The sequence below is a fragment of the Typha angustifolia genome, chromosome 13, assembly GCF_048772165.1.
Source record: "Typha angustifolia cultivar Huaian chromosome 13, ASM4877216v1, whole genome shotgun sequence".
NCBI classification, from domain to species: Eukaryota; Viridiplantae; Streptophyta; class Magnoliopsida; order Poales; family Typhaceae; genus Typha; species Typha angustifolia.
Genome location: NC_133251.1, coordinates 13,197,638 through 13,224,858, shown reverse-complemented (window position 1 = coordinate 13,224,858; position 27,221 = coordinate 13,197,638). Strand labels below are relative to the sequence as shown.

The window sequence follows — 27,221 nt, the reverse complement described above, 5'->3', positions numbered from 1 at the left end:
CTTTCTTAATTAGCTTATTATATATCTTATTTACTTAATTAATTTAAATTTATGTGTTATATTTATGTCATTCTAAAGTTTTAAGTCCAATTTCTGAAAGGAATATTCGAACCAATCAAAACACATTTCTCATGAGATTTTAACCAATATACGCCTACACAGCAAAGATTGTATCAAAATATATAAATATATCTATTAGTAATTTTAAAAATAAGAATCTCTAATACAAATGCGACTTATATATCTAATACTCGTTCATATCTCCATGAGTATTAACTCTTATTCACTGAGAAAAAAAAATGTATATTAAATAAAATTGCTTTCATGTTGATTTTTCTACATATCTACCTGTCATCCAACATGGCATTCACATGTATTAGAAACTCAGCTACTTATCGTTCTGTGAGCATAATTACATTGCTCAGAAATATTATCTTCACCTTGTACAAATATATTGCATCTTTTTTTTTTAATCTTAGCTTTATTTATTTACAAACAGAAATTCTTTGCGCAAATGGTGGATGATATATGTTTTCCCGTGATACTCCGGTAGAGATTATATATTTGGGTATACAGCTAAATAGTTGTGTCTTACCGATAGAGATTATGAATTTGATTGGACATAAGAATTAATCTTTAGTAACTTTTTCATTAAACCACTGTATATGCTCATAATCTAAATCCTCCGCCGACACCTACTGACTAAAGAGAGGTAAAAAATAATAAGAGACAAGAGTCATAACCTAAACTATTCTTTATCACTTCCCATGGTCATTTAATAGTGCGTGTGTAACAAATCAACATTCCATATGTCACATGTGTTACCCACTAGATTAAATTAGACAGTAGTGGCATAGGAATAGGAGTAGGGTGGTATAGTGTTGTGGTACACTAACCTTGTGAATTGGTTTCAGAAAAAGTTAACCAACAGGCAGAGAGGGTCCCAGTGGGTCATGTCACTGGTCTTACATTTCAACTAGGCGGCCTGCAACACAAAGGAACAAGACCAAGCTCACATTCCTAAAAGAACTTGTGCAAATATGCAATCCTGCAATATTATCACATGGCAGAGCACGAGTACATCACCTTTAATAGAGATGACAAAATACCAACCAGAGCCATCATCCCCCACGATTTGAGGCCCCAGGTCACATGTAGATATGGTTTTGGCTACGGTGGACTAAGTCTTGCAAGATGACAGAAACATTTACCAGCAGTGTACCCAAGAACTGCCACTTTTGACCAGGCTGAAGCCTTGTCATTGCAGATGACTACAGGCATATTTTATTTGGTTAAGCCAAATAGAGACAACAAACCTATCAAATGAAATGATAAGAGCAAAAAAAAATTTAAAGCTGAATGACACCAATGATTCATATTATGATGGCGGCTAGCTTGACATATGTAACTATGACAGCACAAGAAGATGCACAGAATACTGCAGCCAGGAGCTGTTAAAATGTTAGGAGGGGAAGTTAAAAAGATTGCCCTACTACTGCAACATAGACTTGATCGAGCATAACTTGAATCTAGAGACTCCAGTTTGGCTTCTAGTTTGAGCAAGAAAATCATGAGCTGACCAACTTCGGAATCCCAGCGAAATGAAATTTAATCTTGAACTAGAGCTCACAAGATGCCCAAGTCGAAACATAAGCTGAGGAAAGATGTGTAGAATGCAAAACATCCAAGTAAAGGTAATTGTTTGTTAGTACCAAATCAAGCCAAAGATATGGCTGCTGAGGGGGAAATCTGTCTAAAAAGTTTTAAGGGCACAGAACCTTGAAATGAATCCAGCACAAGGAAATGGATTGATGAGACATGAATCCAAAACGCACTCGGCTTGCAAGAATAACACATGACTACAACATATATTATTCACAACCCTGAGAAAAATAGAAAGCCACACTACTGCATAGGAACCTATACAACTATATTAAGGCACAAAATAAGCAGCGCCAAACTGTTAGCTAAAACTCGGCAACACATCCACTAGCTAACTACATGAGTTAACAGTCAGATGAAGCCCCGGCTCCAAGTTCCCGATGCTGGTCCTCATCTAAAAATCAATAAGGAAGCAAGAAAACAATGTTGAGGAGGTGACAGAATTCCCTCGCAAGTCTGCTTTCCAAGTCACCTCATTGAGTATTGCGCATCAACCCAGTCCGAGGCAAATTTCTGTTTCCAAAGCACATAATTGAGTAAGTCAAAAGCTAAATTTGGCACACCTTAATCAGCAAAGCATATTAGATAATCTATTGGGATGATATTTGTTTCTAAAGAAAGTGCATTTTTTGTCACCAGTACAGGCGACCAAAGTAACCCAAGATCAACTGTTGCCACTGGAATAGTTGTAATGCCTCTTATCGACAGACAAATGGCAAAGAATTTTCTCAGACCAACAAGACAATTTTATACTGCTTTCAGTCATAAACAACAATATTAATAGCATTATAATATCTTATAACATCAAGAATGGTCGACCGCATAAGGTAATATACCTTCATGTAACAAGTAGCCCCAAAAGGGTGGTAGAAGGTTCAGCAACTGATAAGGAAACAATTCTCGTTGATATTCCAGGCATTAGTCAAATAAACTGTTGAATGCTGTTCGCAAGATCATCACATCAAGTGGTGTCTTTGTATTGCAAAAATCAACATTTAGGTAAAAGATGGAGTCTTTGCTTTGTAGTACAAAAAAATAGAACCATGTTTATAAAAGTGTTGGAAGCATAGTTTATTTGATCCAATAGTAAATAATGAAACAGCAACAGGCCATGAATCTCATCTATTTGAGCTTGGCTATATGGATCCTTTTACTTCATTCAGCTCTCTTTATAATATGGATGGTTGTTAAATTGGTAATGTCAATTATTTTAGAATCCATTTCATAATTCATCTCAACAAAAATTTAATGTTAGCTGTCAAGTTACCTAATGTAATCCTCCCCTTTTATCTGGGTCAGGACAAGCTGTTGAAAGAAATCACAGTAAGCACGATTTATGAAACAAAATGAAAATCCTTTCATAGCAACAAGCAGGCTATAGAAAAATCACTTTTACCAAGTCTTCTGAATTTGTTATACAAAAAATTCTTCCATGTCTCAAACTCTATTTGTCATAAGAAACTTCATGATTTCAGATTAAAAAGTCTATATTAACTTATGCTTTCTCCTGAGGAAGGCATTTCCGTTTCAGACATTAAAAGCTACTATGGCTTATGAGGAGGCAACAAGATCGTAGGCTTTACCAAAATAGTTTATGAATATAACACAGTTAATAAATTATTTGGAAATACTTCCTTGATCCAAGTACCATAAAGAATAAAAGTAAGACTATATAGTATATACAGTATATGGACGAAGAAGGGAACTACCAGGCCCCCAGCTATGGTGCCTAGACAGCATAAGTGAAAGTCAAGGCGGCTCAAAACAAATAAATTAATAAAAGAACTAATAAAGGAATAGAAGTCTCTAAAAGATGAAACCACCAAACAAGGACTACATTACTAAGAGAAAAGCATTATTAAGCCATTGATTTAATAGCATCGAGAAGTAATTTGACAGTCAAGTTCATCAAACAAATTGCATCATGATATACAATGCTGGCATGGACACCCAGGTGGAGACTAGATAGCAAAGTGGCCACTTTTTAAAATTGTTGAAATTTCAAGTTCATGAAAGATGGTTGAACCAAAATCAAGCAATTTATTGTTGAACATGTCAGTTAGTTGCAACATTATATGTATTTGATTTGAAATAAAACCAATTATAAGACCATTTTGCCTCATCTTTCTTATCCATAAATAGTCCTTAAGAACCAATCATGCATAACACTACATCCATTGACTCTATTAATAGGAAGCCAGCCTCATCTACTAGCACCAAGCAAGAAAGTTATTTGCACAAACATTGAATAGCATGAAATATGTTGTTGACGGGTAGTAAAAGATCGAGCCAAGAAGTCAATGTTACACAAGAAAACATTTTGTAAAACAAACTGGTATAAAAGTGCAGTTAAAGAAATTGGCAACTGTGAACATACCGTCCAGCTGGCAGCTGAGAACTGTTTACAGAAGCCTTGGTGCTACCGAGTCGCTTAGCCTTGTTATCTTGTTCTTTCTCCAATCTCATAGCAACCACCTCCTTCTCCATGGCAGCTACTTCCCTTCTCATTTTCTTAGCCTCCACTTCCATTGCTTTAGTCAATGTATCCACTTTCTTTGCCAGCATCTAAATAGAAGAGAGTTTAAATAAGAAGATGATTGAACTTTGTAAAAATTAGAATGGAACTTCACCAAAGAAAAGAAAACATTTACCTCAATGGCATCATCCTTATCTTTAAGACTTTGATCCTTTTCATGGCATGCTTTTCGCAGAGTGATGACCTCCTTTTGCAACATGTCATATAACAAACCAGAGACACTATCATCTGCATCAACACTTGGAACTCCATTGGGCTTCTCATCTGCATTTTCCTTCCAACTGTTATTTGCCTTCTCATCTTCAGTGGCATCAGAGGATTTACGCATTGATAGGCCTACCCCATTTGCGAGAACTTTACAGCGATCAAGTGATCTACTGCCCCCATCAAATGACTTTGATGTTCCTTTTGCATGATTGACTATTGTACTAGTGCTGCTAGACATTGAAGATCTCATCTGGAAAGATGGCCTCTTAGATAGAAATCCATTAGTCTTAGAAATAGTCTCAGCACCACCTAAAGATTGGCGTCGTGAACGGCCATTGCTAACACTCCTTCCCTCCGCATTAATTCGGGAAGTACCACTTGCAGAGATTCTCAATCCTTCTTCCACTACTTTAAGCCGCAACTGATACTTCTCCTGATAAGTCAAAAGACACAGTTATCAGGCACTTCTTTACTAATAGAATAATCACCAAAATTCTTAATCAAACAGCTTATATAAATAATAAGAGTATTCAACATCAGAGAGTTATAGTTAGAGCAGCTACTTTTAGTTGAGCTTCAGATTTTGCAGTCCGTTCAGCTACAGCAAGCTTGTCTCGAAGTTGCTGCATTTCTCCCTGTGACAAACATATTACATACTTTAAGTAATTATTATATCAATAGAATTTTATTAAAGAGCCAATTTCCACATCGAATTTTATAGCTAAATACATCACTCCAGTCAGCAACTGAAATTTTTTCTTTCTTACCTGCATGAACCTCCGTTCATCAAGCCATTGTCTTACAGGCATTACTTTGTCATTGGCATCTTTCCACTCATTTGCAACTACAACTGCAACTCTATTTGCTGTAACCTTTGCACGAGCTAATTCTCGATCAAGGGTTTTCATCTCTTCCTACAAATGCATAAGAAATATGATTATTTGTTTTTAATTCCTGAAAAGAAAAAAGATCAAAATTTTGATTTACTCCAAATATATATGTTTGCAGCCCATTACATTCATCTCCTGAACTTTCCGCTGGTAATCCCTAACAGCATTTGCAGCTGCACCACCTGCAAGAACAGCCTCTTCTAGCTCTCGCACAGTCTGACTGAGCTTTTCAACCTCAGCAACTTTTTGGCGGTGCATCTTATCCAAGATCTTGTTCTCTTCCTAAAAAGAATTCAAAAACAGATGCAGAAATGATCGCCTGCAATTTTTCAATAATCTACTGGTCCACTGTAATTCATTTGAAAGGTTGTAGGCAATCATTTGTTCCGGTATACCTGACAGATTTCAATCTGTTTCATTAATTCCTGGTTCTTATTTTGTAAATCATCAACCAGTGAAGCCTTTGCTAAAGCAATCTGCACAGTCCTTTCTGCCTCCAGTAGGGCTGCTTCCTTTGACTTGGTAAGGCGATCCAATGCCCTGTTGTCATCCTGTAGCTTCGCAATCTGAAAAAGAAAATCTGTATAGTTCATCTTCCCCAAGAAGCTGAGAAAGGATGACATTCGCAACTTAACTCCAACAGGAGACTACAAAACTCAAGGACAAACAGAAGCTCACACACTAAGAAACTAAATTAATCAGAAATAACACACAAGAAAAGCAAAAGAATGGATGAAAACCCCAACAACCATAGTGAAAGAGGGAAAACACCAAAAATGCATGAACCATCCATGACTTTCTATATACTGTTCCACTTGCTAAAGAGTTGGAAAAGAAAATATGAAACATTTTATTTAGACATTTAGTAAATAGAAACAAGAGGACACAGAATTTAGGAAAAGTTAACTGGACAACTCAAACATCATTTGATCATGTTTTCTTGTTCTAAAAGAATGTACAAGTTCCCAAAAGTTTATAAGCTTAACGCATATTCTCTGGCAGCAGAAAAAGATTTAGGATAATCACTGAAAAACAAATAGTTGTACTTTGTGGCATGTGCATGATAACATATGCAATGAACTGTACTAGGAGATTTTGATATTCCACTCAGCTTATCCATTAATTATTACAATAGTTCACGTAATATAAAATTTATTAGACTTCAAGTTTTTCTAATTCATTTAGATATACAACAGGTGCAGACTGTTACAATTTCAATAGAACCAGATATGATGAAGAAATGTAATTTGTCATTAAATTTGGACGAGTAGAGATATGATGAACAAACAAGTACCTCTTGGCGAGCTAGCTTCAGCTCTGCTTCAAGTGGTGCAAGAATGGCCTCAATCGGGGGCATGTCATCATCCTTTTGAGCTGCATGAACTCTCCTAAGTGTAGCCTCTGCTGCAAACTGTGCAGCCAATGCTGTTTTCTTCTCATCGTTAATCCTCTTAATTTCAAGGTTCTGGAAAAGACACTTACCATTAACTGTTGCCTGAAAGTGTGATGAGAAATAACAACTAAGAAAAAGTTTGGGAGATGCAGTACTTTGCTTTCAAGCAGTGACTCGGTCAGTTTGAGCTTCTCATCCGCCTTTGCCAATTCTTCCGAAAGCTTACAAGGGAAGATGCAGAATCAGAATTCATTCATAATAAAACCAACAGAGATATAAATTTCAGCAAAGAAACGCCAGTTCGAGAGTGAACGGACATCACTGGATGTAAAAGTAAAGCACCAGAGATTACTATCAAAGGAGTACAACGCTTGAACATGCAATGCTTTTTCAAACTATATTTCTATATAAAGACTGCAAAACTCAATAGAGAACGCTCCAATGTTTGCAAACAACCAAAGAGGACAAGGAATACCACAGTATTAATACCTCGAAAGATGCACATAACAGAATTATAATACAAATAAATAAAAATAACAAATTACATGCGGAACTCCAAATCAAAATTCATCCAGGCAGAAATTAAAAAACCATAAGAGAAATACAGTACTAGTAAAACATAGAAAATGCACATGATAACAGTCCGGCCTCATGAGAGAGAGGACAAAGGAGGGCATTTTTTTTAAACTCACTTCCTCACAAGCCTTCTCTCTCGCGCGTTCCGACAACCTCAGAGCCTTAATCTCCGCCTGCGCCTCCCCCAATTCTCGTTCTTTATCTGTAAATATGAAACACAAGCACCAAACCATCTCAATGCCCCGAAAATTTAAACAATTTCTTCACACACACAAAAAAACAACTAAAAAGAAATCCCAAATCGAACTGGATTCCCACCTCTGACTTCATTCTCGAGTCGGTTTAGCTCCACCTTGACCGGATCCGATCCGTGCAGCAAATTGATGAACTCATCCGCCTCCAAGTTCGGCTTAAAAGACGGCCTCCGCCTCAGGGCAGACCCCGACTTCCCCTCCCCCTTGAACGCCGCCGCATGCACCGGCCCTACGGTCGCATTGCCGCTGCCGTTGTCGAACTCGAAAGCATCCCTGCCTTCGCCGTACAGATCGGCCATTCCCGGATCTGGCCCCTCTCACATCAAATAAAGAAAATATCCTGAAAATTTCAAATCCAACAAAAAAACAAAACGAATTCGATCTCGTAAACCTGAGCCTCTTCTTCCTCTATTCGAGGAGCTCTTCCTTTGGGTTTCGATCTATCGATCTTAGTTTCCAAATTTGAAAACCCTAATTACTCTCCACAGTCGTAAGTGTTAAGTGATGAGAGATAGTATGGTAAGCAACAGTGAGGAGAGAGAAAGGAAAAGGCCGCCTTATATCTTACCGCTTTTCCACTCAAAATTTTAATAAAGAAGGCAAACCGTCTAATTTACTTTATTTCTATCTGAGCGATGTATCCACCGTAGAAACTAAGAACAGAAAACGCATCCTGATCGTCGAATCCTGTTTAGCAACTTTCGCCTCCTTTTCTTGCGGAAGACGCACCATATAAGGCTGCGGTAAAGATACCGCCCCCCCAGGACTTCTCACGATATATTAATATTTGTAGCGAGAGCCCCACGCAGCGTTACCTCCCGGTGACGGGATCCCATTTCAACGTGTCGGATTTCTCGTTTGCTGTCGCGTGTCGGGCGAGAGGCTAGCAGCCGCGACAAATAAACGAGCGAAACGTGTGCGGAACAACTGTACGTTCCAAATTTCCCGCATACGTGTCTCTTCCAGGACGGATGTTACGAACTACTTTACGACGAGCTATGCTCCGGATCCGGCAAAGGCCCTGGTTTCAGCCGCTCGACGACTGCAAACGACGAAGTACTCCTACGGCCCTACTGGCTGTGGAGTATAACGGCAGCAACGTATCTTAGTATATATTTTTAGGCAACGATATAAACAATAAGAAAATTAAAATTTGAACAGCAGTCACTGTAACTTCCTTTGGGATTCATGGAATAATAATTTTCTGGGGCCATGAAAGGGAGGAAAGACTAGTTGACACACAAGACCCACCTCCCTCTAACCACCGCCAACTTGTTGTTTGGTCTTAAGGTGAATGCAAATGGCTCTTTCGCGGGGGCGAGGTGAGGTTTGAGTAGCTTGACTTTATAGTTGTTCGACGTGCTAATGGGGTTTTTCTCAGAAGCAGTGTGGTGAAACTCTTCTTCTCTTCTGTTAGTCAACATTGGTACGCAGGGCCATGATGGTATCTGGGCCGAGCTTGATTATATATGATATTAACGCTCTAACTCATAATTTTTAAAAAGCATACAAATATTATAGGTTCATTGTTGAGAAGTTAGATCCTCGGATTGTATAGTGAGTTCACTTTTTTTATTCGATGATTTTTTAAATAATCGAAGTTGGTTGGGTTTGTCTTTTAATTAGTACCACCTAATTGGCATGCCGACAAGGAGAGTGTTTTATTATTATTATTATTATTATTATTATTATTATTATTATTATTATTTAGGAGGGGAAAAGTTAATTAAATATTTTTTATCCTTAATTTCTTTTTTCTAAATAATCGTCTAATGATGACTAATATAAAACTAATAATATTATTAACAAAATACTCTCATTATTTCTATTAGATAATAATCTAGTGAGGCACAAAATTTATGTTTACATAATAACTATTTATTAGAGGTGGATTCAACTCATTTCAATTTATATATGAATAAAAAGGGGTATTTTTAGTTTATATATGTTTTTTTTTTAAATGGTGGGAATACTGCTCATCAACTATGTTTAAAAGTTCTAAATATTGTTGTTTGCATTAACAGTTCCACATTTGTTGTAGATAAATAATGATTAAGTGATGTAAAATAAACTAGAAGAGTTTTTGTTAAAAAACATAAAAAATAAAATACATTTTAACCTATTTTTTTTCACAGTTGGAGAATTTAGTTTTGAAATATTACCATCTTCTCAAAGCAAAAACATTTTCTCACAGTAATATCCATCACTAATTTCATATATTATCCTAGTAATATGCACCACATATTTTATGTAAGACAGTTTTACTTCTAATAGTATCCATTATTTTTTTTATATGTTATATTCTTATTTTTTCTCTTATATGCATAATAATAGATAACAAAGGTATTAATGAATAATTAGTGCATAATTAGTCTTTACTAGAATCTCAGTGTACATGAAGTAGCATTCTTGTGGATAAACTTTGGACATAAACAAAAAATTAGAATTTTAGAGTAATAAGTGTAATTGGATTCTTCGTAAAAGAGGAGTTTTTGATCAAAGTAGCGGTGTTTTAATTTTTTTTTATCAAAATAGATTACCCTCAAATTTATTTACCAAATAGTGTTTAATTTACTGTAGCCATAACAAAAACGTTAACCTGATCGACGTTTTTTCTCTGAGCAAAAATACTAAACCTTTCAATATTTTTATTTGGTCTTAAAATACTGATTTGTTCAGCATTTTTATTAGGACTACGATGAGTTAGACCATATTTAATTAAAAAAACTTAAAAATTGAATCTAGTTAGGTCAAAAAAACTCCATAACTAGAGCCAAACTTGCAAAAGATTAGCCATTCTCTTATATGGATTTTATATCTACAGTATGATTGAGATCTAACTATATTCTCCCTGTGAGAAATATAGGTTATTGGAGGTCTCGACTTGGAGCCGTCCGCTTCAAATGCTCCACTCCAGACTTCGCAGCACCAAAAATTTACGTTTGGCTTCCTTCTCCTCCGCCCACCAAACTAAAACGCGCAACCAAACCACTCCTCCTACTTCCTCTCTATCCGACCTCCTCTTAGCCGCCTCCCTCTTCAAAGCCTTCTCGTCTCCTATCCCCAACCCTCCTCTCCTCTCCTCCCCTCTGCCAGAGTCCGTCGTCCTCCACCTCCTTCGCCACCCTTCTCTCCCCCCTTCCTCCAAGCTCTCCTTCTTCCACTATGCCTTCTCTTCTCCTCCCTCCACCTCTCCTCCTCCCTCCGCCTTCGCGGCTCTCCTCCGTTCTCTCTCCCCTCCCTTCCTCGACCACGTCCTCCCCATCCTCCCCCTCGCCCTCTCCTCCGGCCTCGACCCCGCCGCCTTCCGCTCCCTCGTCGCCTCCCTCATCCGCTCCTCTCGTTTCGACTCCGCCGTCGCTGCTCTCGACGCCGCCGCGGCAGAGGCAAAATCCCATCCTGGCCTTCTCGCTCCCGCCACTTACTCTTCCGTCATCCGCGCTTTTCTCGAAAAATCCCAACTTGGTCTCGCGCTTTCCACCTTCTGGAAGCTCCTCGATTCCTCCCCTGGACTTCCCGATTCGGCTGCCTGCAGGAAACTGCTTGTCGCTCTCCGGAAGGCCGACATGAAGGATGAGTTCAAGTGGGTGTTCGACGAATTGTCCCAGAGAAGCTTCGCTTTCGACACCCGGGGTTATAACGTCTGCATCCATGCTTTTGGAAGCTGGGGCCAGTTGGGTCTCGCTCTGGGACTCTTTAGGGAGATGAAGATGAAGGACCCACCGGTTCCGCCGGATGTCTGCACGTATAATTCGGTTGTTCGGGCTTTGTGTCTCGGTGGGAAAGTCAGCGATGCCTTGGCTGCTTTCGAAGAGATGAAAGGTTCCGGCCACGAGCCGGATAGGTTCACCTATCATGCTCTCATCCAGGGGTGCTGCAAAACATACCAGGTCGATGAAGCAATCCGGGTGTTTCAAGAAATGGAATATAATAATGTGCGGGCTGACACTGTGGTATACAACACTCTGCTCAACGGGCTCCTCAAGGTTCGGAAGCTCACCGAGGCTTGCCAGTTGTTTGAGAAGATGGCTTCGGAGGGAGTTCGGGCATCTTGTTACTCGTATAACATCTTGATTGATGGCTTGTTTAAGAATGGCCGGCCAGCTGCAGCTTTTGTGTTGTTCTGCGAATTGAAGAAGAAAGGCCAGTTTGTGGATGGAATCACTTATAGTATCGTCGTTATGCAGTTGTGCAGGGTGGGACGAATAGTTGAGGGGCTCGAGCTGGTGAAAGAGATGGAGGAGAGAGGGTTAGTTGTTGATCTGGTCACGATAACGGCTCTGCTAATTGGGTTGCATAAGAGTGGGAGACAGGATTTGTTAGAGCAGTTGATAAAGCATGTGAGGGATAGCTCTTTATTGCCAAATGTTCTTAGATGGAAGGCAAACATGGAAGCAGCAATGAGAGGTCCACAAGACAAGGGAAAGGACTACACATCAATGTTTCCATCTGTAGGAAGTTTGAATAATATCATGAGTTCGATCAATCCTACACCAAGTAAAGATACTGATGAAGATAGTTTGGATGATGAACCAAACGATGAGTGGTCTTCATCGCCTTACTTAGACCGTTTGTCCAAACGGTCGGAGTCTTTTGATGATGCCCGTATGTTTACAGTGCATAGAGGGCAGAGGGTGCAGGCGACGGGGGTTAATACTTTCGACATTGACATGGTTAATACATATTTGTCAATTTTCTTAGCCAAAGGGAAATTGACCTTAGCTTGCAAGTTATTTGAAATCTTCACCTCACTAGGAAGGAATGCTACAAGCTACACATACAACTCATTGATGAGTACATTCGTCAAGAAGGGTTACATGAGAGAGGCATGGGCAGTTCTCCAGGACATGGGGGACAAGTTATCTCCTGGTGATATTGCAACATATAATGTGATAATTCAAGGGTTAGGCAAGATGGGAAAAGCTAATCTTGCTAGCTTAGTTCTTGATCAGTTGTTGAAGAAGGGTGGATATCTTGATATTGTGATGTATAACACGCTATTTAATGCCTTAGGGAAGGCTGGAAGAATTGATGAGGCAAACCAACTCTTCCAACAAATGATTGGAAGTGGCATCAATCCAGATGTCATCACCTACAATACACTTATCGAGGTTCATGCCAAAGCAGGAAGAGTTAAAGAGGCCTACAAATTCTTGAGAAGGATGCTCGCTGCTGGCTGTTCTCCAAACCATGTTACTGACACTATATTGGATTTTCTTGAGAAGGAGATTGAGAAGTTGAGGTACAAAAGAGCATCAATTATACGGGATGACGAGGACCTTGATAAGGATCCTCCACTGTAATGGAAATAAAGTTGTGTGATATTGAAGGTACTCGGGAGGACTCTTGTTTTATATCTCAGGGACAAGGTCTTTCACATTACTATTCTTTTACCTCATTAATTTGAAACGCTCTATATTTCCTATGGCAGAAGTCTGAAACTGAAAGGTTTCACTTAGAAAAGGAAAACATTTCTTGGTTGTTAAATAGGTGTTTGTATACATTAATGCTTTTACTTTTCTCCTGAAGTTTTCGAGTGCGAATATTGAATAAATAGTATCTTGGCTCTGAATACTTACAAATAATTAAGTTTGTGCTAGCTTGTTTATTAACTATATTGAAAACTTTCAGAAGAATATGTGCAAAAAAACTTTAAGTTGATTGGAACATTAGACTGGCTTGTTCGGGAAGAAATTTCACATCATGCATGAGAAAATGATTCATGATTTTTTGTAATTATTTTATAAGAAACCTTGCTGCAAATGAACATTAATATTTTGTTCTTCTCACACTTTTTAAAAGTAGGTTGTATAACTTTATTTACTAGGTACTAGGTAATCTCTGAATCTACGGGGTATATAAATTCTTTATTGTTAGCAGACTTTCCCATAAAAAATGTTTGCAATACTAATATGTTCAGAAACTTTTTTTGTTAGACTGGGGAGGTATGAACTTAAATCATTTTCCCTGGACCTACTGTTGCTCTGAATTAAAATTACTTTCTGCAATATTATATATTGTTATTTAACTGTTTGCTCCTTCTGCTTGTTTTGTTCCTTCATGTGCCTGTGTTCTAGTGTAATTTCATAATAAAGTACTGATTGAGATTGAAATGATAGGAAAGTAAATATCTCTATTGTCTCAGACATGGAACATAGGATACCACCAGTCCATTTCTTTCAAAATCCCAAACATGATACTAGCTAGGTGTGTCATGGCATAGTGATTTTGCATCTGCATACAAGGGGTGATTTCTGTAGAACAAAAAGAAAAAAAAAAAGCCTATCAACTTATTTCAACAATGCATATCAACTTCCTGAAGGAAAATAAAGCTGTCAAAGGTCATGAATTGTTATGATGTGAGCAGAAGGGAAGGAGTTATTCCCTGGGAGGAAAAAAGAACAAGTAGAGATTGTTGTCATTTTTAAAATAATTAATGTTGAGTTGATCCATGATGCCATATGTAGATAGTGATATTACTTAACTTGTGTTCAGCTATTTAATGGGAATTCATACCTGCAGTTTTCAGCTTTAAGATTATAATTTCTTCAGTAAGAAAGATCTATGCTGGTGGAAACACTGGGATCTCTTAGGAAATTGACAACCATTTATGTTTGAATAGACCTAAATGATGAAAGGCATTTAGACGGTACTGCAGGTAATTGCACATAAGCCTTGGGATTATTAGCTTGCACCACTTTCATTTTGTGTTTCTTTTGTTTCTGTTATTTAATTTTGAGTTCCATTTAGAAGTATATCTTGCATCATTTAAACTATAAATTGTGATTTCTTCTTTCCAATTTTGCACTTGGGAAATGAGTCAGTCAGTCTCTGACTGTGAAGTTGGAAGAAGAATATATAAAAAGAACATAACAGAGAGAGAGCAAGCGCAGCAACCTGTCTTAATTTAGACTGGAAAAGGATTGGCCAAGTGTTGATTCCTCATTCTTCTGATTAATTCTTTCCTATATGACCTATATATCAACTCGATTTGTCATTTGAGTAATTGGAAGGGTGAAGATGGAGTATATGCGACAGCCAATAATTTAGACACATAGCTCTCATGGTGTTGGGGCATCAGTTGGTTATCCACTTGTTACGTGGTTTTGGTCCAATTTATGGAGGTTAATTTGCTGATTGAGATAGATATTGTGCATCTTCTGAATTATATTATGAATCTATGATGTGCTCAGTTATATATAATATATATATATATATGTTTAAAATAATTAAAATTTAATTGGTTCCTGGTGTGGAGGTCCACAGATCATTATCTTATCCTGTACAGTTGTTACCTTTGCCACGAAGATGGAAGCTTCCGATATTTATTATTTATTCTAATTTAAAAGTACGGTCCAAATGAATTTAAAGATTTTGTCCCAAAAGAAATCCAAAATTTCCTCGCTACTCCCTCCCTTTGGCATCTTAGCTGTTACTTCAACTCCGTGAATCGTGGAGACTTTTCCAGGGAAGTTTTTTTCCCCCTTTCACCTTCTTGACCATAAGGTCGGAGGATCGATCGGTTAATTATCTCCAGGGAAAGGAATTTAAATCTAAATCTATATCCATATCGATCGGTTATCATGTAATTTCCTTAAAAGAGTGGATCAAAAATGATAAAAATACCAAATTACAAGATCTGCAGCCCTCCACCAAACAGTCGTATCCCATCACCACCGTCCGCTTCACCAAACCCCCTACGTTCCCCACTATCTGAGTCGATTCGCTAGTGGTGACATCTTCGGAATTTGGAACATGGTTGGGGGGTTTTACGTAAAAAGGTCCATCCGATTTCCCCGACATTAAACGCCGTTGCTGCGAGTCCAACGGTAAACGCCGACGCGAGAGAGAGAGAGAGAGAGAGAGAGAGAGAGAGAGAGAGAGAGAGAGTAAAAAAGAAGGAAGAAAAAAGAGAGGATTTTGCGGAAAATAGAAAGAACGCCGTGCAGAATAGAAAGGGAAAGAACGATCTCGCCAATCTCCTCCCTTTCTCTATATATCTTCTCCATCGCTTATCTTCTCCTACAAATCTCTTTTGGTCTAGAGTTAGGGTTTCTGGATCTCCCATTAGGGTTTCCTTCATCTCGTGTCATCGATCTCGTCCGCTTTGCAGCGTTCGATTTGGCGGGGTACGGTTCGGCGATGTTCCAATTCGAGGAGGAGAAGGTTCGGAAGAGGGAGTCGTCTCCGATCGCTCGCAGTTAGCGCAGGGATCTCGGGCGAGGTCGTCGCCCCTGGGCGCCATGGCCGACGCGCTCTCGATAATTCCGGGCGCGGTTCTCAGAAACCTCGCCGACAAGCTCTACGAGAAGCGGAAGAATGCGGCGCTTGAGGTAATGTTCTGTTGATTGAATTTCTGCTTTTGTTTTGAAGTTGGTTGATTAATCGGTTGATTTGGGGGAGTTAAAAACAATTGTACACACAGATTGAGGGGATCGTGAAGCAGCTTGCGTTTGCAGGGGAGCACGATAAGATATCGGCGGTGATTAGTTTGTTGACGACAGAATTCACGTACTCTCCCCAGGCAAATTATAGGAAGGTTTGATGATGATGGAGTTGTTTCAGATTTTAGTTTTTCTAAATTTTATTAGTGAAAATGATTTTTAGATTTGTATTGTCTATTATAGGGTGGATTGATAGGACTTGCTGCGGTTACAGTGGGCTTGACAACAGAAGCTGCTCAGCATCTTGAGGTTAGTGAATTACTGCATCATTTGTTTTTGTAAAAGAACTACTGCATCATAGGGAGGGCATATGCAACCTCAAACTACTTAAGAAAAATAAGCTGTAACAAAGTTGGGAAATTCCATTAGTGTTCGTTATGTTCATAGATTTCAGGTTTATGGACCTGGCTAGTATCACTAAAATGCTGGTATTGGGCAACTTTTAACTGTAAGTTCCAAAGAACTAATATAGGAAGACAGACGATTTTTTAAAGGATAAGATTGTTTTTAGTTATTTTGTTTTTACTTGTTACTATCTGTTCTAGTTCCTATACCATTCATTTATTTACTTCTGGGATATGGGATAATTCTCGTCAATTTACGAAGAGGAAGCTCGAGTGTAGTAGTTTGTTATTTCCCTTGTTATTCAGGCTTCAGAACTCCATTAGTTACTAGTTTACAAAGCACATATATCTCTTGAAGATCTGTACTGGAGTAGGAGCTGATGGCTGTTCATTGGCAGCAGCTAATTAATTGTGAACTTGCCACTTTGTGGGTATTCAATAACTATTTGATTACCTCATTTTATGGGGGTATATATTGACTTATCCTATAGGAATTTGTGTATGCAGTCAGTTCCACATGAGTTGTCCTCAGATTAATCTCTGAGCAGCAATCATGTTATGTTGCACAAGTTCAATGAACTGTTAAATGTAGTTGCCTACTTATCTAATGCTCTTTCTCTAACGGTACCAAAGAGGGGTTGATGGATTACACATCACGAGATTCATCAGTCGCTTCTTTGGAAGTATAATCACCGGAGCTTAGAGGTATTTCAGAAAATAGGAATTTGAATCAATTAACTTGATCATCAATTCCACTGGATATTGATTTATTATATTATATTTTATCTTTTTCTTCAAGCATGAACCAATTACCAGAGCAGGTGAATTATTAGGAAGGTTAAACCACCGTTGTCAATCTCTAGGGGTCATTCCATAATCAGCTTGTAGGGAGATTCCTAAATTTTTGTTTAATTCCTTTCAGATTTATACATAAAAAAACAATATCTACTAAATTAGACCTTTTAAGGATCTCCACTCTGAGCTATTTACTTCCTAAAATTGTCTAATATGATGCTTTAGTTATTTCTGTTGCTAGTAGGGGCCATTAAGGTAAATTAGTGACTTGAAATATTCCTAGGAATGCAAAAAAATTTGCTTTGGTTATAGTTGGAGAACGTAGTCCAAAGTGAACTAATTGTAATTATGCCTGGGAGACCACTTAAATGTAGCAAGATTGTAGTATTACAACACTGATAGAACACCGGATGTAGATTAATTCGGAAGGTGTTCTTTTATGATTGATACTTTGATTTTTGTTGGGTCTATTGCACCAATATAAGGTACAATGGTAAGGTTTTATCAAGTCAAATTGGAAGCTATCAAGAATAGGCCAACTCCTTATCAATCAAGATACAAATTTTCAAGGACTAGCTTCATCTTTTAATGATGACTCAAACATTACTTCTTTTTCATGATTGCCTCTAAATAGTTATCTTAAAGAAGGAATACTTTAGTGAAATTCATAGACCTTGCTTAATGGTCTGATCTAATATGAGATTAAGAATTTTCATTTTTCTATTTTGAATTATATGTTAATACTATTACCTTGTTTCAATTGCTTGGTCAACCCTGCTTGTTGAGGTTCCATAGACATTTACTAGGCCATTCTTCAGATGATTATTCTTGAAATCTTTGATTTGTTTATCTTTGGCAGTTCAACCTTGTTGTAGAGCCTCTCTTCTGTTTAGTTATTCTTATGTGGACATCTATGCACTCAACCTCATTGTTTTGGAAAATGACTGCCTAGCTTAGCATTTTGTTGAGTATGGATGATCTAGAATTCCAAATTTATTGGACATATGCCAAATGACGGAGTTTAATTTAATGACTTGCTATAGGTATAATTTTTTTATCTTGCGGATTTCACACTCTTGTCAAGTATGTAGTCTTCATTCCATGGATACTTGAATATTTTTTTTCCATCTAGGATAAAGGTTATTAGGCTGTAGATTTTCATCTACATCTTCATCCTTTAATGGATTTACAAAGTTAACAACATTTGTTCATAGGAGATTTATTAGTACTTCTGGTTCATGCAAAACATCCTTGTGATGAAGTATTATTTTTCTTGTCTGATACATTTTCCTGGCACCGAATGACAGCAAATTGTACCACCTGTACTTAATTCTTTTCATGACCAAGATAGTAGAGTTCGCTATTATGCTTGTGAAGCACTTTATAACATAGCAAAGGTGAGTATTGCTGTTATCAGATACTTCAATTAATTAAAATAGTTTCCTTTATGTTTCTCATGTGTCTTAATGGATATGCCATTCTCTTCCATAGGTTGTAAGAGGAGATTTCATCATTTTCTTCAATAAGATATTTGATGCATTATGTAAGCTCTCAGCAGACTCTGATGGCAATGTGCAAAGTGCTGCTCATCTTCTAGACAGGCTTGTAAAGGTAATCTATAACTGCTTTGTTTTGTAAGAAAAAAGAAACTTCCTCTTCTTGATTGTATCATATATCATACCTGACTTTAACTCTTAACCAGGATATTGTGACGGAGAGTGATCAGTTCAGGTAGGCTATTTTATCCTATTTGTTTTAGTTTTCATTGATCCATACTTACCTTTAATCCATACTTACCTTTATTAACATTTGATTGCGTGCTTCTATCTTATCTCTTTTAAAGCATAGAAGAATTTATACCACTTCTAAGAGAACGTATGAATGTGCTCAACCCTTATGTACGGCAATTTTTGGTGGGATGGATCACTGTATTGGACAGTGTCCCTGATATTGATATGCTTGGTTTTCTTCCAGATTTTCTTGATGGTAATGTTCCTTTAGTAGAAGTATCTGTACTAATATTTGTCCCCTTTACCATGAATTTTTTTACGTCTTATGCAATTGATATCTTTGTGCAGGTTTATTTAATATGTTAAGTGATAACAGCCATGAAATTCGACAGCAAGCTGATTCTGCTCTTTCTGAGTTTCTCCAAGAAATAAAAAATTCTCCAGTAAGGTTCTTATGCAAGCTGGATGAGAATCCCTGGTTGTTGTTTCTTTTAACTAAATTGTTCCATTAGATATCTGCATCGTTAAATTGTATGTGCATAATTACCTTTTTTTTTTTCCTTTAAAGAGCGCGTCTTGAAAAGGCCACTGGTGCCTGCATTAGCTAGTAACTTAAATTGCGTTATGCATCTACTGTAAAGTATCTTATTTTTTGACTGATAATCTCTATCATAAAGAATGTAGATTATGGTCGTATGGCTGAGATCTTGGTACAACGGGCAGGTTCTTCTGACGAATTCACTCGGTTGACAGCAATAACATGGGTGAGAGCTGACTCATCATTATCAGTTTGCAACTTAATATTTTTTTTCAACTATTTTGTGAAAATGCCATCCCTTTGGGAAGGTCAATGAAACAAATGTTACCTTTTCTTCAATGATATGAAATGCTTATAGATTATTTACATTATATATTCTGGAAATTGCAGATATATGAGTTTGTAAAACTTGGGGGAGACCAACTGGTTCCTTATTATGCCAATATTTTAGGAGCTATATTACCATGCATAGCTGACAAAGAGGAGAAGATTAGTGTGGTAAAATGTATTTCTTTGGTCGTGTCAGCTGAGTGATGCCTTTAGAAGACAGTGATTTACTGTACTTTGACAACGTTATATTGTTCCTGAAGGTTGCACGTGAAACCAATGAAGAACTTCGTGCCATCCGAGCTGATCCAAGTGAAGGATTCGATATAGAAGCCATCCTCAGTATTGCAAGAAGGTACTTTCCATTTGTCTTCTGACATCGAAGCAGCTAGGATTAAAGGTTACTTATTGTTGATAATTTGGGTTAATTTAACTCTACTTTTAAGTGAGCAACATGAAAGTCAACAGGAAGGACTTCTGATGCATCTATGATTCAGATGCTGAAATAATTAGTTATGGTTTCCGTGTTTCTTTCCCAGAGAATTAACTAGTGAATGGGTGGCTACTCGAATTGAAGCATTGCATTGGATTGCAGCACTTCTGGCCAGATACCGAGCTGAGGTAATTCATTATTATGCATCCCTGGACATTCATGTTGTCTAATTGCTGCTTTTGGCTTTTATTATTTCTTTTTCCTGAGAAGCATTCTCCAACAGCTGTATCAACTAAATAGATGATGATGGTCAATCATAGATTTAAGATACCTTTTGGTAATCAATGATACTAAAAGTCTGTGGGGACAGTTGCAAGAGGACTCATTTATGAAGTCTTAATTAAGCAATTGTTATGGGTAATCTACCCCCCTCTGCAAGGTCATACAGTATGAAATGTTTGCATTGATTATGTTCCTGTTTCTTCTTCTGTCTGTAATTCTACTGGTTTTTATTGATCCTGTGCTCAATCCCCAAGTTGAAACATGATGTTTTGCTAAGCTTGGTAAGAAGTCATGAAGTTATATTGTTCCATTTTTTACTTAATGTCTTTTCTGAAAATGATCCAAAATTTCCGCATAAGGTTTAATGTCATAATTTCCCTCTACCTTAAACTCATAGATTCTTTTAATCTGTGACAGTCTTCTTTAGATTCCACTTATAGTTTGAGCATAAATTGCCCATTTGTTGTAGGTTATTTTAAATTCGGTGAATCTTCCATTCTGACTATAATTTGAGTGCTGTACTGCTGTGACAGTTATTTTTATTCATGTAATTTTCGAGATTGTTTTGCACCCTTACTCTTTTAAATATTTAAATAGATTAACATGGCTTAAATAGGTTATTGATCTTGGAGTGTTGAAGCATGATATTAGTTGGGAGTTGGTATTTGGAAACTTTGGCTTTTCTATTCATTCCTAGGTTTACTAAGTGAGGAATCTTGTATCTGCAACAGGTTTTAGCATACTTGAATGATATCTTCGTTTCACTTTTGAAAGCACTTTCAGACCCTTCAGATGATGTAAGTTTCTTTACTTTACCAATTTTTTACTGCATCACGTTTTCTTTTCTTTTTTTCTGTATATTTGCTATAATTGACAACTGATACTGTCACAAGATGGTCTTACATGGTTCTGTCAGCTTAGTCTAAACTCTTGAGTTTTTATTTTAATTTTTTTTTATTAAGGCTTACTTATTGTCAGTTCTGAACACGTTTTCATGATTGGAGTTAAGATTGGCAGGACCATCAAAATTTTTAACTATTTAAATTGAACCCTATGTTGGTTGTTCAACTTTTATGTTCAGTGCAGTAACTAAGATGTACTATTTGCCTTAAATGTAATAATAATATATGGCTTATCTGTAGATTAACTTAGAATGGTGGTGTTTCCATAAATATTTAAAGCATTATTTCCTGTTGAGCTGGAAAGTTCTAGTTTAATTCTGAGCTATTTAGTTAATTAGCCTGAAATAGTTTGATCCGAGTTATCTTGACCAGTAGAGGCATGTAGACCTAATATCTAACCTAACCTACTGGCACTTGGCTATGCAAGATTGAAGAATCTACTAAAAGAAAGTGAGCTAGAAAACTTCTCTATTCTTCTTATGTCACACTTACTTTATTTATTTGTAGGATTTCTTGCATATCTACCCTTCAAAAATATCTTATTTGCTTGTATGCCCTTGTAAAGTTGATATTTGTATGTATGCCTCTCAAAACAAATGATTTTTGCATGTATTCCTTTGAAAATACTTATTTCTTGCATGAATATCCCTTAGAGTTAGATTGTTAAAATTTGAATAATGTACATGTAAACGAACAAAACTATCCTTATGCTAGTTTTTAGTATTTCTCTTAGTTAATGATATTTTTATCTTATTTCTATTAACAAATAAGAGATTTTTAAGGGTATACACGCATAAAACCCATAATTGTATTATATTAAATTCGTATAGTCTTCAATTTCTTTTTTCTTTATTTGTGATTTTGTGCTGGAATGGTTTGATTAGTTAGATGAGGATCCTTTTTGCAATTAACAATCTATGTATTATGAATTTCTCTTCTATTGAAGAAGATTATAGTATATATTCTTAGCTATGAAACATGGATGCTTCCTTATACTGGCTTGTCCGCAAGGATATGTGCCAGAAACTATAGGGTGCTTACATAGTGGAGGAAGGTGATTGGTATTCACTGTTTGAAGTTATGCTAAGAATTGTTAGTCCACTTAAGTTGGATGAAATTGAAGAGGAATTTAGAAAGGTTCTCAATTGTATTAGATAATGGCATCTCCTGTTTGGTTATACATGTTGGTCTTGTGCGATTTGTATGATCATAGTTATCCACTTAAGTTGGATGTAATTGAAGAGGAATTCAGGAAAGTTCTCAATTGTATTAGATAATGGCATCCTGTTTGGTTATACATGTTGGTCTTGTGCGATTTGTATGATCATAGTTAAGTTTTTTTTATTTTGCTATGAATATATAGTTTTATGTTTAGGGGTGCACATCATAGTGACTAATATGTTTTACTTTTTTTTAACTTCTATCTCTTCTTGCATCTGTATTATTGTGCTTGGAACATTTCATCATCAATCATTAATAAATGAAGTACCCTAGCAGAGGTTCTTTCTCAGTTATTCATCATTAACTCAAGACTGTAAAAGGAAAATTACTTGATGAACGTTGTGGCTCTTTATCAGTTTGTTTATGTCATATCCTATGCTGTTCTGTCAAGGCTGATAGCAAAATTGTTCTGTGTCCTGCATTTGATGGTATTCTTTCTTCTGTAATCTGAAGTCTGAAATGCAGCTGTAATGCTGTATCATTTCCAGAAACAACATATGGTATATGTTTTTCATTTTCATTGGAATTTTACCTTAGGTGATATTCTAAATTACATTAGGCATGGCCATCTAAATGATTAGGTGCCCTTTCTCTCACATGTCCAAATTCCAATATATATCTCATTATAGACCAAACAACTCTTTAGAACGATACTTGATGTCCTTGTGTTAACTTGATGCTCTTTAAAATCTCCAGAGCCTCATGTTCAGTTCAATGAGTTTATTCTTGTCTTGACTCTTGTGAATAGTATTACCCTTAAATATTGAAGAGGTAGGGAAATTGCATTAGCTTGTGTTCCTTCCTCTAGTACCTGAATGTTTTTTTGGAGCATGAAGTTTGTATTCATGAGGAAATGTTTACAAATTTTTGGCATACTATTTCCCAATGTGATTGTACCTCTGCATAAATGTTGAAAATTGAAAATTCATCTTCTTGTGCTGCATTTTATTCTTTTCTTTCTTTCGGGGCTAGTTTTCAAATTTCTATATTTACTTGTTTTACAGGTGGTTTTGTTGGTGCTGGAAGTACATGCATGTATAGCTAAAGAGGCTCATCACTTTCACCATCTCTTTTCTTATTTAATTGATAGCTTCCACAAAGACCATGTGCTTCTGGAGAAGTATGTAATTTAACTGCAACTGTTTTTCTCAATTCTGTTTTCCTCTTCTGTTGTTTAAGGATAGAGATATTCAAGAGTACCACATGTTAACCAGCACGTAAACAATTAACATGTATGTCTCTGGAAATTCTTTTGTTACATTTTCAGGCGGGGTGCTATGATAGTATGTCGACTTTGTGTTCTTTTGGGTTCTGAAAAAGTTTACCGAGAATTTTCAACAATTCTTGAGAGTGAAGGTGACTTTGAATTTGCATCTGTCATGGTTCAGGTTTATCCCAATGCCTTGACCATTGAATTATCATCATCAAAGTATAAAGATATTAACATTTCTTATTTTGTAAATATATTAGGCTCTGAATTTTATTTTACTCACCTCATCTGAACTGGCTGAGCTACGAAGTCTCCTTAAGCAATCATTGGTGGACTATACTGGCAAAGACTTATTTTTATCCCTGTATTCTTCTTGGTGTCACTCCCCAATGGCAATAATAAGTTTGTGTCTTCTAGCTCAGGTAGGGATACACTCTATTGCTGTCTTGCTCCAACTTTATGTTGTAAAGTAGTTTGACTTATTTCTCTAATTTATGTAAGGCATATCATCATACGAATTCTATAATTCAGTCTTTGGGGGAAGAAGACATAAATCTGAAATTCCTAGTACAGCTAGACAAGTTGATACGCCTACTGGAGACTCCAATCTTTGCTTACCTGCGATTACAGGTATATAATTTAATATATGTATATATGTCTTGTTGATTTATCCTCATCTTGCTAAGTGAATTTGCTTATATCTTTGTCTTGCATATTTCATTGAGGCAGTCTACTAATGTAAATCCAATAGCAGTTAGATGAGGAGATTAGGATATGAGATGGAATATAGGGCTTCAAAGTGATAAAGGATTAGTATATAATCCAGCACAATTAATAGTTTGATTTTCTTGAATGACAACTTTAGAATCGTAACTAAAATTGAGGCTTGAAGTTTCTTTTTTCATTTTGGTCCTGAAAAAACAAAACTTTCAGAGTTTCAGCCACTTTTGGATTTGATCTTGGAATTTTCAATTTTGTTTTTTGATATATATCAAAATCAAAATAAATTTAGAAAAATAGCAGAAATAAAGCATCACATTTCCAAAATAAAATTTAAGAAAAGGTGTACTACTCGTTTAGCACAATGAAATACCACTCAAATGAAATAAAATTTTCCATATATATATTCAAGTAGCTGCCACTGACATTGTTTGGCAAGTCTAACAACTGTTGCTAGGCTGTTAGCAATTATATTGCTATAGCTAGTCCCACATTTTCAATTTTAGCTTGTTTCTGATATTTTCTGTACTTAACCACTGTCTGGAATGCCATGTATTAGCTGATTAATCAGTGACAGAATTCAGTTGTGGTGAACTGTTCTGACAACACAGATTACTTAATAGCTTCTTATTCATTCCTTATCTTTGCATCTCTTCTTTTGGACATTTCCACTTCATATTACTTGTAAGAGAACACTGCTTTTATCTATACAGAATTATGTAATGGTATTAATTTTATTGGGTTGCACACTTACTGATAGGTTATGCTTTGCCAACTTTTGCAGCTCCTAGAGCCTGGAAAAAATGCATGGCTGTTAAAAGCTCTCTATGGCCTTCTCATGTTGTTGCCTCAGGTATGTCAAAGTGTTGATATTTTTAGTTGGGTTTCCACTTTTTTTATTTTTTATTTTTTTTTTAATACGAGCTATGGATTTGCAAAATAACTTGACTGAGGTCACCAAAATAGATCAGACTTTGATTGGGTGGCTTTTCGATGTAGCGTAACTAAACAGTAGTGGTGCCATAATTACACTTAATGTGGCACGAAAAAGTAGTGAATTTAACAGATATTTTGATGCGGAATGCTAAAATATCCTCTATAGTAGATGGATGAAGAGAGAATTGGGGGTGATTGAAGTGATGTCCTTTCAAAGACGAAATAGTAGTTACATTTTGTTGGTAAATGTAAAATAGTTAGATACTTGGATGTATGAGGAGATGATTGAGAAGAATGAATTTAAGTTGGTTTCTCCTAAACCTGTTTTGCCTTAAACTTGTGTATTGGATACAAAATCAGTTTAGTGAATACTAAACTGGTTTGGAAATAGATGAATACTCATTCAAATAGGCCTTAGGTTTTCGGTAATTCAGATCCAATGATGGATTCCCAAGTTGAGGCCTGTCTTCAGACTGGGAATGTGGGATTAGAGTTCTTTTCTTCCTAAAATATCAATCCAACACATAATTTAGAGAGGATTTAGCTTAGAGAGAGAGAGAGAGAGAGAGCAGAGCTTCCTACTGTTCCCAATACTCTAGTGCATCACCATCCTAGAATTAACTCGCATGCTTCCTCATCTTCTATCTTATTTAGATGAAGCTTCTTTTGTCCCATTTCTTTAATCTTTATAAATGTTATCTTATATTAGTCGGGGCTGTTCTTTTGGGTTGTTGTAGAAGTCTTTTTATAATTCACTACACCTCTATAGTTCTTGTAAGTTACTGTATTATAATATTCAGTTTTTCAGGTGGTTTTTTAGTTCTCAATCTCTTTATTGTCTCCGTCTGTGTACAATCTCTGTATCTGCAGCAAAGTGCAGCCTTTAAGATCTTACGAACTCGATTGAAGACTGTGCCATCATCTGCCTTGAGTAGTGAAAATATCAAGCGTTCATCATCAGGGAACCCATATTCACAGATTCTACAGTTGTCGGATGACAGCAAGCGAAACCAGGATGCAGCAAACATACATAATTCAATCAACTTTCCAGCTAGGCTGCAACAGTTTGAGAACATGCAACAGCAACATCGACAACCTGCCAAATCTCAGCAGCAACACAAAAGCATGTCGAACTCAACATTATCACATGTATAAGAAGCACCTTAGTATCTTATCTTACGAGATAGCAACTATATTCCTTTCTAGTGCATGGATGAGATATTTCTAGATATTCCTTTTTTCTTTCATAGATAAGACCCGACGCGACATATTTTACATTTTTCTTGTAGAATAACTGAAGGGTAATTTACTTTTGTCAATCATATGCAGGAGATGCAAAGATCTGAAGAAACACGCAGGTCTTCGACACTCCCTGAGATCAATCAGCCCCCTTCTAGATCTTCATGGAGCATACCTGGACAGATGCATTGAGCGGTGCTGATCACATTTTAAGGTCTGCATTGGGCCATATAGCACAAAATCCCCGCATCACAAGTTCATGTAGTATGGAATATATTTAATTTGCAAAGAAGTGGGTAGAGCCGGTGTAAATCATATATATCATTGGTTGGTCGTTTTGTTAGATTTTGTTCTGTTAGCAGTACGTATTGGATGAACCCAATATGCTTGAATTCTAGCTATATTCTTTCTTATTATTTTTTTTCCTTTTGAAATCTCTGCTCATGGGTTTTTGTAATTTTTAATTGAAGACCTTATGAGCAGAGGAACCATTTGGGTGAGGTGAGAAGATTCAGTTGTTTATACTGTTCAGCAGCTGGTTCGACTATCCCAATAAAGCTGTTAGGAAATGTACATTTCAGT

The 27,221-nt window shown here is 36.7% G+C and overlaps 3 protein-coding genes across 5 annotated transcripts; 2 read left to right on the top strand and 1 right to left on the bottom strand.

Annotated features, from left to right (window-relative positions):
- Positions 1–1,779: 1,779 nt before the first annotated feature.
- Positions 1,780–8,076, bottom strand: LOC140773978 (microtubule-associated protein 70-1-like). Of its 3 annotated transcripts, XM_073116781.1 has the most exons (12): positions 7,910–8,074; positions 7,583–7,825; positions 7,381–7,466; positions 6,844–6,909; positions 6,590–6,760; positions 5,691–5,861; positions 5,422–5,577; positions 5,173–5,319; positions 4,969–5,040; positions 4,314–4,838; positions 4,040–4,227; positions 1,780–2,175 (listed from the first exon to the last, which is right to left on the bottom strand). In XM_073116781.1, the coding sequence occupies exons 2-12, from the start codon at positions 7,815–7,817 to the stop codon at positions 2,136–2,138; spliced, it is 1,857 nt and encodes a 618-aa protein (XP_072972882.1). In that variant the 5' UTR covers positions 7,818–7,825; positions 7,910–8,074; the 3' UTR covers positions 1,780–2,135. The 3 variants fall into 3 exon arrangements, with proteins under 3 accessions (XP_072972882.1, XP_072972881.1, XP_072972883.1); XM_073116780.1 differs by having other exon boundaries at positions 7,583–8,074; XM_073116782.1 differs by lacking the exon at positions 1,780–2,175 and adding an exon at positions 2,210–2,603 and having other exon boundaries at positions 7,583–8,076.
- Positions 8,077–10,299: 2,223 nt separating this feature from the next.
- On the top strand, positions 10,300–13,089 carry LOC140774635 (pentatricopeptide repeat-containing protein At4g01570). Its single transcript, XM_073117711.1, has one exon. It carries the CDS (start codon positions 10,422–10,424, stop codon positions 12,819–12,821), a length of 2,400 nt encoding a protein of 799 aa, XP_072973812.1. The 5' UTR covers positions 10,300–10,421; the 3' UTR covers positions 12,822–13,089.
- Positions 13,090–15,354: 2,265 nt separating this feature from the next.
- On the top strand, positions 15,355–27,221 carry LOC140773373 (protein VAC14 homolog). Its single transcript, XM_073115887.1, has 20 exons — positions 15,355–15,851; positions 15,944–16,057; positions 16,146–16,211; positions 18,409–18,498; positions 18,593–18,712; positions 18,804–18,832; positions 18,945–19,087; positions 19,180–19,274; positions 19,509–19,595; positions 19,760–19,867; positions 19,960–20,051; positions 20,236–20,317; positions 21,143–21,208; positions 23,539–23,654; positions 23,802–23,922; positions 24,005–24,166; positions 24,246–24,374; positions 25,249–25,317; positions 26,271–26,549; positions 26,730–27,221. Exons 1-20 carry the CDS (start codon positions 15,762–15,764, stop codon positions 26,829–26,831), a joined length of 2,160 nt encoding a protein of 719 aa, XP_072971988.1. The 5' UTR covers positions 15,355–15,761; the 3' UTR covers positions 26,832–27,221.